Raw genomic sequence first — 15,496 nt, forward strand, 5'->3', positions numbered from 1 at the left:
ATGACAATGTGAACTGAAGGATCAAATGATACAGGGTAAAAGCCCCAGACAGAAGTTTCAGGAACCAAATATTACGAGCTGCCATTACGCTGTTACATATATTAAAGTGAATTCTGCTGTACCCCGTGTAAATCTAACACTCCTTTATAAGCTTCATTCACTGCCTTTTCTCATTTCATTGATAGCAACTTAGTCAATATTGATGCATTTTTCTAAGAACTCTCCTGAAGAGTGTTAAATACATATACTTAAAAAATAGTTTCAAAGATAACTAGTGGCAACTGTTGAACTTCAGAGCTAGGAAGAGAGTGAGGGAGTTGTGGATCAACACGGGTGCCGGGCACTGGTCAGGGAGAGCATGGTGCAGGAGGAAGGGGAGGTCAAATCAAACTGTAGACCTGGGTTTGGGCCCAAGGGAGCCCCCTTTCAGTTCCCTTGTATTGTAAGTGAAAAGCTTGACCCAAAGATGGAATATAAATTATCCAAGACCATAGTATTTGTTCAAGTCATTCATTTGACAAATACTGAGCAACTGCTTACTTTCTGTCTAGAACAACTTCTAAAACAGTCTAAAGTAGTCATTTCTAATCCTGCCAAACATACTCTGCTTTTGGATATCCCTTTACCCTTCCCTCTACCCTTTCCCTGCTAATTTCTGATTTCTCACTTAAAATTCAGCTCAAAGATTCTATTCCTCCCTGAAGTCATTTCTGCCTTAGAAGACCCCCTTATTTTGTGCCCAATATGCTGTGTTTATGTTCCAATTATAACATGTAATAGAGCCAAATCTGTGGCCAACCTCTAGCAAATACAAAGTATCTTACGAGATGTCTTTTGTGTGCTGAGTCTTATTTTTATTTCCTATTTAGTCCCTTGTCCTATTTTATTTTATTTTTTATCTTGTGATATTGTGGTTGTCTCCATAAGCCTTAACACATTTTTAGGAGATGATGGCAGTTTTGAAAAATAATATTAGGGTCCGTATCACATGTTTAATTTCCCAATTCTGGACTAGGAGCTCCCTGAGGGTAAGGCACTGTGCTCTGGTTAATGTGGTGGCGAGAAGCAAATTAAGGTGGGGGTTGAAGCCAGAACATAGGGTGAGGCCAGACTGAGTTGTTTTATCTGTCGTGTTTAAAAGAACTGACTTTTAGGAAGTACCCTTTGGGGCCGACCTGATCATATCAGTGCTTTAAACATGGATGGATGGAAGACAGTGAAATTTATGGATTGGGGAAGAGAATGTAAAGGCTCAAAAGGGCACAAGAAGTGGGAAAAGGGAGAGAGAATGTATCTGAAAGCTGCTCAGAGAAAAAGTTATGGGAAGGGGGCTGGGCAGAGTGAGAGGACGAGGGAGAAATTAATGCTGACTAGCTTAGATGTTAAGTTAGCTCAGAGAGGTGGGAGGGGGAAGCAAGATTGAGAGTAGAAGGAAGAAGTTCACTTGGGGACACACTGATCTGGAGGTGCCTATAGGATGTGCAGGTGAAAATGTCTAGCAGATTGTTGAAAATATGGTTTTCATCTCTGCTGAGACAGCAGTCAGCAGTGTGGCTGAAACCACAGGAGACTGTCCAATTTATCTACGGAGAATGTAGGCAAGAACTTTAGGAAAGGCGGACATTGAAGGGATGGAAAGAGGAAGAGGAACTCAGGAAAGAGATCAAGAAGGAGAAAACTGAAAAGGTAGAATAAATTCCAAGGAAAAAAAGAGATGCTGTCAAAACCTACATGAAAGATACGGAGAGGTTTAGCCAACAGTGTAAAATACCACAGACCACCTCTCCAAAAACACACAGCCTCCGTGTTCCTCAAAAATCCTTATTCTTAGCCTGGTCCGTTCTCACATTCCCACTCACAAACTTCACTTCCCTCAAGTGCCTTAGTCCACTGTCTCCCAGCCATTGTTAGGAGATAAATTTCTCTTCTACAATACTGTTAAAATAGAGCCTATCAAGTCTGAACTACTTAAACTCCCCTCCCCTCGCCCAACACATTTCTATTCCCAGCCCTAGGCAACCACAGCTTTGCTTTCTGTCTCTACTGATGTGGCCCTTCTGGAAATTCCATATAAATGGAGACACAGAATATGCAGCTCTTCTTGTTTGTTTGTTTTACTTAGCATAATGTTTTTGAGGCTCATTTATGTTGTAGCATGTAGTGAAGGAACATTCTTTTTCATTGGTGAACTGTGTCGGGAATTTTGTTTGTTCACTTGCCGGTTTATGTACACTTAAGTTATTTTCTCTCCTGTAACACAGCACACTACATGTGCAGGCATCCAACCAAGTCTACTGTGCTGCCCCCATGGAATTTGCAGGGTGAAGGGAAATGACAAAAACTTGCTGATGCCCATGATGCTTGTGCTATGAGTAGTAAAGGTTTTCGTCTCTGACCCAGGAGTCCATATCTTTTTCCAACACCCATGAAAAGTGTTATCAGGCTTATTTACTAGTTTGTAAGTAGAGCAGAATTATATCCCAGGCCCAAGAGTAAGTCCTCTAACTTTGTTCTTCTTTTGCAACACTGTTGTGACTACTCTAGGTTCTTTGAGTCTTCTGCCTCTTGACTCTTTCTGCTTCAGAAGAAACTTTTTCTACCTTAAGCAAATCCTTGTACTGCCTCCAGGTATTATTCCCTGTCTTTCCTGGGATGTTGTTCCAAATATAAGTTCCTCTCACATAGATTTTTACTACCCCTCCAGCCCATGGGTTCCTTCCTATCAGCAAATTAATGTGTTCCCAGGGTGCCAGCTTAAAATAATAAATAAACCTCCATTTATCCTGTGTCTCCTACTACTACTTCACCTTTATCTTTCCCTTTACAGCCCAGCTGCTAGAAAGACCATAAATCTAGTCCAAAGTATATGTTTTCTTCACATATAGCTAAATAAAACTGTATACAGAGATGATGAATTTAAAATATCCATGGTTGGGGGCACCTGGGTGGCTCAGTTGGTTATTAAGTGTCCGGTTTTGGCTCAGGTCATGATCTCGTGGTTTGCAAGTTTGACCCCCACATAAGGCTCTGTGTTGACAGTTAGCTCAGAGCCTAGAGCCTGCTTCAGATTCTGTGTCTTCCTCTCTCTTTGCCCTTCTCCTGCTCACACTCTGTCTCTCTCTTTCTTTCTCTCAAAAATAAAACTAAAACACTAAAAATTTTGTAATTAAAAAATAAATTTTTTTAAACATCCATGGTTGAAACACAATTAAAAACATATTAATATTTAAGTTAAGCCAACACTCAAGTAAGACAAAACATTACATTACTATTTTGAAGTTGTATTTTTAAGTATTAAGAGTGTTTGCCTTTACTTACCTAGTAGCAGCATGACATGATAGGATAATCATATGCTTTGGAATCTGACATACTTGATTCCAACCTCATTGAATTATTATTGTAGACCCAGTATAAACTGACTGACCTAAAAGTAGTTAATAGACCTCTCTAATCCTCAGTTATCTGGTCAATCAAATGTATACATCAAGGCCTATCTTTATGAGGATTAAATGAGATCAGGCTTAGTAAAATGCCCAGCCACTGTCAGGACACCCACAGGCACTCAAAAATGACCCTCATTATAGAAACTAATTATCCTTTCCAGACAGATTTTATAGATTTTTCCACTTCAAACAATTATAGCAATGACCAATTTTTGATACAACAGTCTTTATAAATTCAGACATAATCTGAGTTTGGTTAACCACAATATCAACCATGGCACAACTCTATGGAGCCTGGGCAAGGAAAACCCTAAATTCTATTTCTAGAATTTTTTCTAATGACTGTGTCCTTAAAAATTCCATTTTTGCCAACAGTAAGAGCCCTGAAATATTCAAGTGGAGATGATTGTTAGGGCTGATATACTAGGACTCTGTCAGGCGATTAACAGGCTCAATGCATAGCCCCCAAACAACAACTATTTCTCTTGCTTATTGACCACTTATAGTTTTTAAAAAGAATATTTTCAGTTTGGAGAACTGAAAATCAAGTTTGCAGTCAAACAGACACGAGTTTCAAGCCTGGCATTATAACTTAATTTCTTCAGTTTATTCTCTTGAAAAAATTAGAATAATACCTCAAAACACTTGAAGAATGATTGAGTAGGTTAAATACATATATAGCTTTGCATAAGACCAACCAATACATCATGGATTCTCCATAAATAAAGTAAACATGTGTTTACTCTCTTGGAAATGATACGAAAGGGACTAACTGGATTTAATAAGAAAGAGAGAGGGGTCATATGAGAAGATAGAGCTGGACCAGAACATAATCTGAATGTCTAATTTGGGGAAATCATTTACCTTTACTCATCCTCAGTTGACACATCTGTAAAGTGGGACAATGCTTCTTCATCCTCCTTACCCCAAAGGGTTGATATAAAAGAGGAGAATACATGAATGTCTGGAAAGGACTTTCAAAACCAAATATATTGATTTTTTGTTCTCAGCAACAGTGGGGAAGATAAGCCTCCAGGCAAGTACAATGAAAAGAAGCTAAATAATTTTTTTTTAATATATTTGAAGACATCAGAGAGTTACCAAGGGAAGTGAAGGATTTAGGAGCCAAAATCCAGGAGAGAAGAAAAACTCAGCAAAGCAAACCTAACATCTGATGCCTCAGCTTTCCCTTTAAAGGCATTTACTGCTTCAACATCAGTAGCTAACAGGCTGAGAAAATGAACAAAGCTTCTGGCCATATCACAAGATGGAAAGAACAGAAGTTGGCATTTAGGGTCTGTCAAGAAAGGGGGCCTGGAAGAACTCCTGGCTTAAAATGGAACCCTTAAAGATCAAAACCCTTTGAGTAAAAGTTGATAAGAACTAGATCTGCCTTCAGGAAGCCCCACTTTGAATTAAACCAATGCCTGATTGGATTAAAGTGATCTGCTCCTTACCTTAACTGCCTGCAAAAGAAAATCTGGTTTTTTGGAAGGTTACAACATTTAAAGCCTCATATTCCAAACATTTGGCATTTGAGCAAGCATAATCAGGCAAGCAAAAACCCAAGGAGAAAACAGAAAAACCAAGACAATTTCAAAATCTATAACAGGGGCGCCTGGGTGGCTCAGTCGGTTAAGCGTCCGACTTCGGCTCAGGTCATGATCTCACGGTTCATGGGTTCAAGCCCCGTGTGGGGCTCTGTGCTGACAGCTAGCTCAGAGCCTGGAGCCTGTTTCAGATTCTGTGTCTCCCTCTCTCTCTGACCCTCCCCCCACCCTCCGCTCACGCTGTCTCTCTCTCTCTCTCTCAGAAATAAATAAAAAACATTAAAAAAATTTTAAATAAAAAAATAAAAATCTATAACATATTCTGATACTGGAATGAGACAAAAATCAGGAAAAAAAATACCTCTTCAAAAATGTAATTAGAAGACTGTAAACATAGTGCTAACTTGGCTGCTTTAAAATACAATCATTTTCTGGAAAAAAAATTGGTAATTTACTCTTAAAGCAAATAATCTCACACTATGTCCATTTCAAATAATGCAATGAATTTCTAAGACTATGATAAGATTAAGAAAGATGAAACAGAAAACCTCTGGAGCTTTCTTTTTCCCATGATGTCATCATTTTGTAAAGGGCTTTTGGGGGGGATTTTCTTAGACACACAAAAAAAATCACTGACTTTATTCAAAAAAATTTAATCAATTGTCCTGTGCACTTTACTATTTATATTCTACATGCAACAGCAGATTCCACTTGGGTTTTTACTATGTTTAGTTTTTTAAAAGCACCACAGAAAAATGTTTTGCTAATAAAATACAAACATTTTGGCTATAATGGGCTAACACAATCATCTCTTCATCAATTGCCCCATTAGTTAATTCATTAGAAACTATTAATGTCATCGTTAGACCAGGAATGGATTTTGATCATCACAATTAAATGAATTTGGTTGTGACCTAAGTACAGGAAAAAGAGACCATATTATGATTTTTAATGCTCAAGGAAGCAAGCAATACATGGATAATAATGCAGGATGTATTTTCAATTTGATACAATTTTAAAGATTGTAGAATTAAGTAAGCTAATGGAGAAACCAAGTTCATCACAGATATGGCAACAGATAGGTAGACAACAACATTCAGGGGGGAAGAATTCTGGAATCTAAGACTGATAAAGAGTGTTTAAGTGATTGAGTGCTTTATTGGCTGTCTGCCATTCTTTAGATGTCTTCTGTTAAATATCAATATTTCATCCATTTACCTCTATAAATGAAACTTCTCAACAGTATTCAGTTTTTCATTTTTATCTAGAGCTGAATTAACTCCATCCCATCAAATCAACTAGACTACAAGATGAGAGAACAGAATCTTTTCATGAAAGGTTGGAGAAGGACAGAAAGACTTGATTCCAAAATAATTCGAACAAACAGAGGTAAATAGGTAAGTAGTAAGTGCTATTGGTAGATTAGGGCTTTAGTGTGACATTCCTGTCCTGCAGTTATTTACAATTAAAGAACATGGCATTTCTCTCTGATAGACTATAATTAGCAGATAATGTGTTAGTTCTCCTTAGAGAGACCTTCTGGCTCCAAAGGCAGCAGGATTGAACTATAAATTGACTCTATTAATGTGCCTAAAGAAGAAGTATGTCCATGAAAGAGTTAATTATAGAGGTGTTGAAAAAGAAGCCATTTCTGGCAAATTCTGGTAACATTGAAGTTAATTAGTCTAGAAGAGTCTTCACTAAACACAAGGGAACATGATGGTCTTTATTCTTATAGTGGATCAGAGTGTCTCAGTTTCCTTAGCAACACATAATCACTTCAAATTTGTTCTGAGTTTCAGAGAGGTTAAGCAAATCACTCTTAGTTAGCTATTTGTCCTTTAAGTCAGGATCTAGACATGAATCCAAATGACTATCAGCCAACTGCCACAAGAAGTTTATGTCTTTAGGCTACTGACTTTGGATACAGTTAAAATGTTGCAATATTTAAAAATGTTTATTTACTTTTGAGAGAGAGAGAGAGCACGTGTCAGGGAGGGGCAAAGAGAAGGGGACAGAGGATTCGAAGCAGGCTGTGTGCTGACAGCAGAGAGCCCTGACGTAGGGGCTCTAATTCACGAATCATGACATCATGACCTGAGCCGAAGTTGGATGCTCAACTGACTGATCCACCCAAGTGCCCCAGAATGTTATAATTTTTAAAGTCTGATAAATCACATAACTTGTTATAAGAAAATTTCAATGTATATATAAACAAAATTATATACCTATTAAAGATACACAGGTAGCTCCAATCAAACTGGACCATTTTACTCCTTCCTATCTGAAGACCCAAATCTGCACTGGGTAACATTAAAAACAGACAGAACCTTTGAAAGCCAAATGAATATCTTTGGAAGCTTCAAGAAGGCATCAAATTAAACTGGGTAGAGTCTGGGTGGGGAGAATGGGACAGAGTGCTCCTCTCCTGACACCTTCTAACCCTATCCCTCTCAGATCTCTTTCTCCTCAGAGTTCATTCATTATAGCGGTTGCTCATTCACTCAGCAAACACTGAGGATTTACTGTGTTCCAGACACAGTAGTTCCCTTAATCTTTCTCCTGTCTTCTCGTTGCAGCCCACGTCTCTCTTAAAGCATTCTTAACCAACAGAAACTTGGTATCAATACCCAGCTTCTAACTCTTCCTCATATAGAACTACTTAATCACTTGGTCTTCCCATTCTATTCTTTTTTGGTTACCTGGAAGAGCACAACATAGGGCTCCTAAGAGCCCATCTAGGCAAAGAGGAATTCTCCTGGAAAAATTGGGAAGGTGGGAAAGCTATGGAAACTTAAAAGTTATGCCTCTTGCACATATTGTTTCCCTAATTATGCTCCACCAGATTTTCAGGCACACTCCCTGGCATCCTCAAACCTCTGCCTCAAGTGATGAACAGATGACCAGACAACTAAAATTGGCTATAACTGAACATAACAACAGGTTTACTCTGCATCTGGGAACTCTATGCAGTCTAATAGAGGAAGTAGGCTTAAAATTAATCATTTGAAGTATATTGATTTTTATGAGCTTTTTGGGTCATAAGAGAGAATACTATTACATGTTTAACTTTCTATAGTTTTCATCAAATATTTTTTCATGAAATATTCTCATAAATGTTACTATTTAGTTTAAATTTAGTATGACTTTAGAAATTCTGTTTTTATTGGGAAAGTAAATGTTTACAAGAGTAAATGGATATTAAGTGTTTCATTTTTCACTTACTAAGCATCCCAAATTTTCACCTACCTACATCATATTAAATAATACTCTCCTTCAATTCTGTGCTCCTCTGAAGATATATTCTCATAGATTTTATCAAGTGGTATGATGTTTCATTATGAAAATTATCAGCAAAAATTTCCCTTTGATACTTTTTTGGTGCCTACAAGCAAAACGTTTCTGGAGTTAGATTTCTAGGACCATCTTACCTGTCAAACAGCTCTCCTCCTGTGACAAGTTCCAGGACCAGACTGATTTCTGTAGGGGTTTCAAATATCTCTTTAAGTTTTATCTGGAGAAAGATATTAAAAATAGATCAGAAATTCCTTATCTTCATCCTTCTAGGAAAGAGCTAACATTGTGACTAAAACAATACTCTCTATAATAGCAATATATTGGATCATTACCAATAAAGGTTCTGCATTCTGGTAACAGGCAGCCATCTGTCACTCTCTGGTTGTTTTTATCAGTTACTACTTACCAGTTTCTTTAAAAGTCCTTTTTTCTTTTTGACAATTCAAATACCTGCCTTAAAACCCTCCCGAAATTTTGCCAAAACATCAACATTTCTGAACTGGTCCAGAATTTAAAAATGAAAGCAAACAAACAAAGCTTCTTGAACCATTTGAAAGCATCATGGTCGCTAAAGACACAAATGCCTCTTTCTCCTGGAAAGGAACTTGGAATTAGGGGTCTGAGGCAGAACAGGACCAGGTTAAAGTCTGTCCCTATGGAAAGGTACCTCTCAACACTTAAAATGTTGCTGGTGGATGTAGGGATCCTCAGAAAAGTAGTGGTGGTAGTGATTTGACTGACAATAACAAGACTTTCATCACACTCAGATAACTCACCCAATTTTGGATATTTTCCTCTATATATCAGAGAATCTAGTGAGCAGGACTGATCTACATTTGAGGAAAATTCTACATTGACTTGTTGAAAGAAAAAGACAGATAATGTAAAAGTGGTGATTGTATGTGGCAAATTTTGTTAACTGCTTACCCAAAGCCCTTCTCCCTACTTTATTGCAGATTTTGTGTAGAGAAGCAAGGTGCCTAGCCTCAAATTATGGATCATGATTGATCTAAGCCACTTATAATTCTTCCCCAATTTTCCAGTTTCCATGAGAGAAGAGGGATAATCTTGTGGCCAGCTTTGGCCAATAAAATCTGAAGAGAATTCTGCTGCAGCTGGAAATTTTGGAAAAGCCTGTACTCTTCTCATCATACTCTGCTGGTAAAGCCTTTCCAATTCTTTCTTTCTTCTTTTTATTTTCTTTTTAGAGACTATTTATTTTGAGAGAGAGAAATAGAGAGAGCAGGGGAGAGGCAGAGAGAGACCCAAGCAGACTCCATGCTGTCAGTGCAGAGACCTACACAGGGCTCTATCTCATGAACTGTGAGATCATGACCTGAGCTAAAATCAAGAGTCGGATGCTTAACCAACTGAGCCACCCAGGCACGCCTCCATTTCTTTCTGTCTTGAGTATAGGCCTGTAGACCCGTAAAAACTGGAGCAGCTATTTAGGATGACGAAGGAACAGTGTGAGAGTAGAAGATGTGTGTGTCCTGAATACCATCACTGAGGAGCTGAACCAATGCTAGCAACTGTTTGCCTTCTGATTATAACATAAGAAAATACTTGTTTAGACTACCATATTCAAGTCTTCTGTTATTTATAGCTGACTGCATTGCTAACCCATATATTAAATTTTAAGTACTTTGCTTTGAGCCTAACTAAGCATTGCAGGTCATCCTCCTGGACACCATAACTTTTTCAAGAAATGAGTATAATATTTTTTCTTTAAGCAGTTGGCTCAGTTCAAGTTATGGCCTAGAAAATGATTTTGTTCTTTTCACTTCGTTGGCTCAAAAAAGCTTTCTGCCAGACCTTTCCCTTAGTGCCTTTGGATATAGCCTAGAGCAGAGCTTCTGAGGACATTTTATTTTCCCCATTCAAGTACATCATTTATTTGAATCTTCACATTGTTTCTGAAGTAGATCCGCTCTCAAAGGAGACTGAAATGACTTTGGAAAGCAATGCATTTTCTTCACAGGCTTTTTCAGCAATGGCATATTAATAAGACAGGCACACAAAAGGAAAAAGCCAATGTTTTTTAGAGTGAAACAAAACTCTTCAATTTTTACTTATCCTTTAATGCATGAAAACAAAGATGGCATATATTGCTGATCTGTCCATTTTGAGACTCTTTCGAGGGGTATTATTTTTAAGATTTATTCAGCTGCTGAATTAAAACATGTGATCAGATGAGGACAAGGGCTAGGCCACGGTGGCTGCCTACTGGTGGTGTAACAATTCCCTCTCATTAATAGCATGGACAGCAAAGAAGAAAAACCCTATTCTATAACTTTTAAGATTTTTTGAAACAGAAGATTAAAAACCACTTACAATGTTTGGATGTGAGAGGCGAAGAAGAACTCCTATCTCAGTTCTTACGATTTTTTTGTCCACCTAGAAGGCAAAATGAAAGAGAGAAACTGAAAGAAACTCCCACCTTAGAAATGTCTTAACTGTGGCAGAGAATCAGAAACAGCAAAAACCACCTGGGTGAATCAGGAAATGGCAGACGCTCATTCCTGGGCTTGTTTGTGTCTCTTTCCTTCCTCCCACCTCCACCTTTTTTTTTTTTTTCAGTTGTATGTCTTTCTTCTCTGCTTCAGACACAAAGTAGAACTAGTTACAAATGTGAATCACAACTTATCAGACCTCTTGCATGGCCCTATTTAAAGCATCAGTACTCTCACCACTAAGGCACAAGTTCATCTCAACCTATGTCTCCTCTTCCTCTTCTTTTATTTTATGAACCCTTGTCCCAACCCCACTGGAGTGGTCAATTACTTCATCTGCCTTTCACACACAGGTGGGCATATAACCCAGCCAAACCAATCAAAGTACTCTTCCCTGGCCACCACAATTGGGTCACAAATACCCATCAGACCCAAGTCATCCCAGTCAGGGTCCTCCCCAGAGTTTTTGCTCAAATAATCAAGAAAGAGGTATTCTCTTTTTCTGTGAAATTGTGAGAGCCAAAGAGAATAGTCTGCAACTACCAGGGACCATTTTTGATACTCTATTTGTATGAAATGAAAGATCTTTAAAAAAGAAAGGCATTTCTAGAACAGGCAGATGACATGACAGATCTCTTCCAAAGAGTTCTTGCCACATGCTCTATTTTAGTTTCTGCAGATGGCTTATGAAGAAAATTTGGATAGATATTATTTTTATTATTATTATTTATTATTTTTTTTCCAGCTCTGAGGTATAGTTGATATCCAAAAAAAACCCCAAAAAAAAACCCCCTCAAAAACCACATATAATTAATGTATACAATTTGGTGAGTTTGTACATATCTCTATACTTTTACTATCATCACTGCAAGGTAAAGAACATAACCTCTAAAAGTTTCCTGTGTCCTTTTGTGGTGTGTGTGTGTGTGTGTGTGTGTGTGCGCGCGCACGTGCGCGTGTGTGCACGCTTGTGGTAAGAACACTTAATATGAGATCTACCCTCTTAACAAATATTTAAATGCACAAGACCTTATTGTTAACTGTAGGCATTATGTTGTGCAACAGATCTCTTGAACGTATGTACTCATCGTGGATAACTACAGTTTTGTACTCATTGAACAACTCCCCATCTCCACCCCTCCACTGGTAACAATTCCATTATCTACTTCTATGAGTTGGCCTATTTTAGATGCCTCATATAAGAGGCAGGCAGTGGATATGGATTATTTTTATCATAATCTTCTCTTCAGGTTAAAACGGGTTTCCTCACTATTACAAAATAAATATAATTTTCATTATTGCATAATGCTTTAAAAAGTTTTAAGAACTTGAGTGTTTCTTATTTAAGACTGTTAGTGTTCAAGATTAATGTAACACTGTGTGTCAACTGTACTTCAATAATAAAATTTTTTTTAAAAAGAGTAAAAAATGACTGATGGTATTCAATTTATTCTTCTCACTACACATTTAGAGTTTATGTAACATAAAGTTTCCTTGTTTTCACAGATTTCTAATCAATATAAAGTAAGTCAGTGGGATCCTTTAATTTTTTTCAAATGATATATTTATATTGAATATATGCTTTCTAATAAAATATGTATTTTCAGCAAATTTATTTTTTACCATGTTATGTCCAATATGTTACATATTGGGATGATTTTTAAATTTTTTTAATTATGTTTTAAGACTTTGACAATTAATTCACCTGAACCTTAGAAATGCTCAGAACACACCAGATTGTTTGGGCTGGCAATCTTCTGATATAGTTATTTGTTTTGAATTCAGAATTAATTTCTCTTTAAAAATAATTTTAAATGATAATTATTTTTCCAGTGTACTCCAGATGGGTGGTTCTCAAAGGTGATGAGAGGACCCTTCAGGGTCCTTGAGATTGTTTTAGGGCGTATGTGAAACTCTCCCTTTTCCAGTTGCATATCTGAGTAAGGCTAGATTTTTATCTATACTTGAAACAAAACCACAAATTGAATGCAGAAGCAAATGAGAATCAGTCTTCTAATAAGCAAGATAGTAAAGAGATTTTCAAAATAATGCTACTCTTCTTGTAAGTATTTTTTTTAATTTTGGAAAATACAGTTATTTTCATAAAAATACTATTTATGATAAAATGTAATAGGTTTATTATTGTTATGTTTTTAATTAATACTTTAAAAATTCTGTTCTAATCTCTAATATAGTAAATATCTACAGCTATTTGGAATCTCAATAATTTGAAGAGTACAAAGGGTTCTTAATGCCCAAAAGCTTGAGAACTACTATTCCAGAAAATTTAACATCATACATTTGAAAATAGAAAGTTGACAGAAAACAATAAAAATTTAGTAATAATTTAAATGAAAGAAAAATGTGAACACAGTCTTTCTCTTCCCTTGAATGCTGGAGCCTAGATCAGATGAGGTGCAGGTCATGACTTTAGTGGACACTGAGAAGGGAGCAGCAGATAAGAATCATAGAAAAGGGAACTTAGAGAAAAGTGGAGCATTGAAAACCAATCCAGAGAGTAAACTGAGTGGCAAAACCTTGACTACAAGTCAAAGTGATGCCAACCAAAGAAAGCAATAGGAGGTAGAGCTGACAGGTAGAAGGTGACTAAAGAGAAATGGACAGATAAATGACTGAGAAGACAGAACAAGACAAGACTGAGGTTAGAAAGTCTTTCCCAGAAAGATCTGCTGACGGTCATTTGCTATCTTTTTGAAATGAAGTCTCAGAGTTCAGTACTGCTTTGGAGAGTGGTTTCTGCACAGGTGTCACATCTTGAAGATCACACAGGTGTGCATCTTGACTGCCATTATCTCTCACATCTTTCCAATATCTCTCTTGCTCCAGAAGTCAATATTTCCTTCCTGCTTCTGACATCCCCCTCCAAACTCCTGGAAAGATCAGGAGGGGGACTGAGCCCTGGCCCTGCCACTCTGAATGAGTGATGTTTTTCTAGAAAATAATGGTCAAGCACACCATAAACGTCAATGGGTAGCTATCTGAACAATCATTACTGCAACCTGAAATTAGCTTCCAAGTGTTATTATAATTAGCATCTTCAGAAGCATCAACAGATGGCTTTAACAAAGCAACATTACAGTATTGAATCCCACAAAGTTACCTTCAGTAATTACAAAATACCTTGAAGAAAGATAGTTTTTTGTCACTAACAATTCACAATTATAAAATATATAATGTATATTACTAAAATTCTAAGTTAGGAGATGCATTTTAGCCCAGGTTCCTCAGCAAACAAATATGAGGCAAGGATCAACACACTGGTGTTTTATTTGGAAGGTGCAGTTAGAGTGGGAGAAAATGGAAGTATGGCAAGGTAAGAGGGACACAGTGCAGTCAGTCAGCACACTGACTACTGTGTCACAATGAGCTATAAAGAAATAGCAGGTCATATGGGCTGTTGCAGCCAACTGGCACACAGGAGCTTTACCTAACCATCATGACTTGAAGAAGTTCATAAAAGAAGGGAGCCCAGGCAACTTCCCAGGAATCTCCTTATCCTGTTTCCCACTGGTGAAATCTCACCCTATGATGTTAACTTTTCCATACTTTTAGGTTGCATATCCAGTCTTCTTGGCAGTTGTGATGCTATACTCCTCCTCCTGAGGTGTCATGTCTCATTCAAATCCAGAAGTGGCTGGAAGGGCCAGAAGTTTCAGGTGTGTGTATGGCTGGCCTAACTGAATGAAGTGGCTAGTGAGCAACCCAGTTGTCTCTGGCCTGGAAGACTGGTAGACAGAAGGAATCTGAATAAGCCCATAGGAATTCCTCCAGTCACAATGCATTCTTGAGTTTTTATCTGTCACAAGGTAAACCAGATTGACAACATGAGATTATAGTCCTGCCTCTCTAATGTACTAAATTTTACTGTTAATCATTAAGAGCTCTGTCTTCCACTTACATTGTTTCATTGTTCTAGTTGCCAATTTGAATGGCTTGGGCACATGGGGTTTTTCTTAAAACCTATTTTAGCTCCTCTATTTAAATTGCCCTAACTATTAAAAAAAAATATTTCCTTTTATCCTCATAAAGTCACCTTTGAAACATCCAATTTTAATGGCTTTTAAAATACTTTCAATATAAAACATATTTTTTAAGATTAGCCATAAGAAAAATATTAATAAAACAATTTAATGAAAGTGGTTATACAGATGCGTACAGTTTTAAAACTTCATGGAACTCAAGATGCCTTAATATTGAAAGAAATCCCAATTTTGCTCTCTTCTCTGGGGGAGAAAAAGAAATGACGAAACGTATAATTCTAGAGTAATATCAAAGAAAAGGGTCCTACTGTCAGATTAGAGTTGATTAAACATAGACCCTTCATTGTCATATATAGCAAATACACTCCTGTGCTAGGGCTGAGAAAGTTGTGGAAAAGAAGGGAGAAAGAATTGAAAAATAAGTGAAGAAATAATGAGGGCTTAGAGAAAGAAAAGGAAACCAGTTTCTGCACTGTAGCAATGATGGATGGAGACAAGTTGGTAAAGGAATTGGGAAGGAGAGGATTTCTAACACCAGATCTATGGTGTCCTTGACCTGCTTGGCCATCTCAGATTTGGCCTAGATCTAGGCTCTGGAATTTTAAATACTCTTGGTGAGCTGAGATGGCCTCTATAAGTAGAGACCATTGCTCTACTTCTGGGACTCAGTCAAGTTCAGCGCATTTCCACATCAAATGTTCAGCCTCATCTCATGTTCTTTGCAGGGATTGAGACCCTAATTTTGTTTGTCT

At 37.4% G+C, this 15,496-nt stretch overlaps 1 protein-coding gene across 4 annotated transcripts in view; it reads right to left on the reverse strand.

Moving 5' to 3' along the window:
• Positions 1-15,496, reverse strand: part of CAMK4 (calcium/calmodulin dependent protein kinase IV) — a 217,495-nt gene that overhangs the window by 70,584 nt on the left and 131,415 nt on the right. For all 4 annotated transcript variants that reach the window (XM_039222978.1, XM_039222981.1, XM_039222980.1 and 1 more), the window contains 2 exons: positions 10,625-10,687; positions 8,425-8,507 (listed from right to left, as the gene is read on the reverse strand). In XM_039222978.1, the coding sequence (XP_039078909.1) occupies positions 8,425-8,507; positions 10,625-10,687 (146 nt within the window). The remainder of the gene's footprint in view (positions 1-8,424; positions 8,508-10,624; positions 10,688-15,496) is intronic.

The sequence above is a fragment of the Hyaena hyaena genome, unplaced genomic scaffold (assembly GCF_003009895.1).
Source record: "Hyaena hyaena isolate Hyena2069 unplaced genomic scaffold, ASM300989v1 scaffold_1232, whole genome shotgun sequence".
Classification (NCBI taxonomy): Eukaryota; Metazoa; Chordata; class Mammalia; order Carnivora; family Hyaenidae; genus Hyaena; species Hyaena hyaena.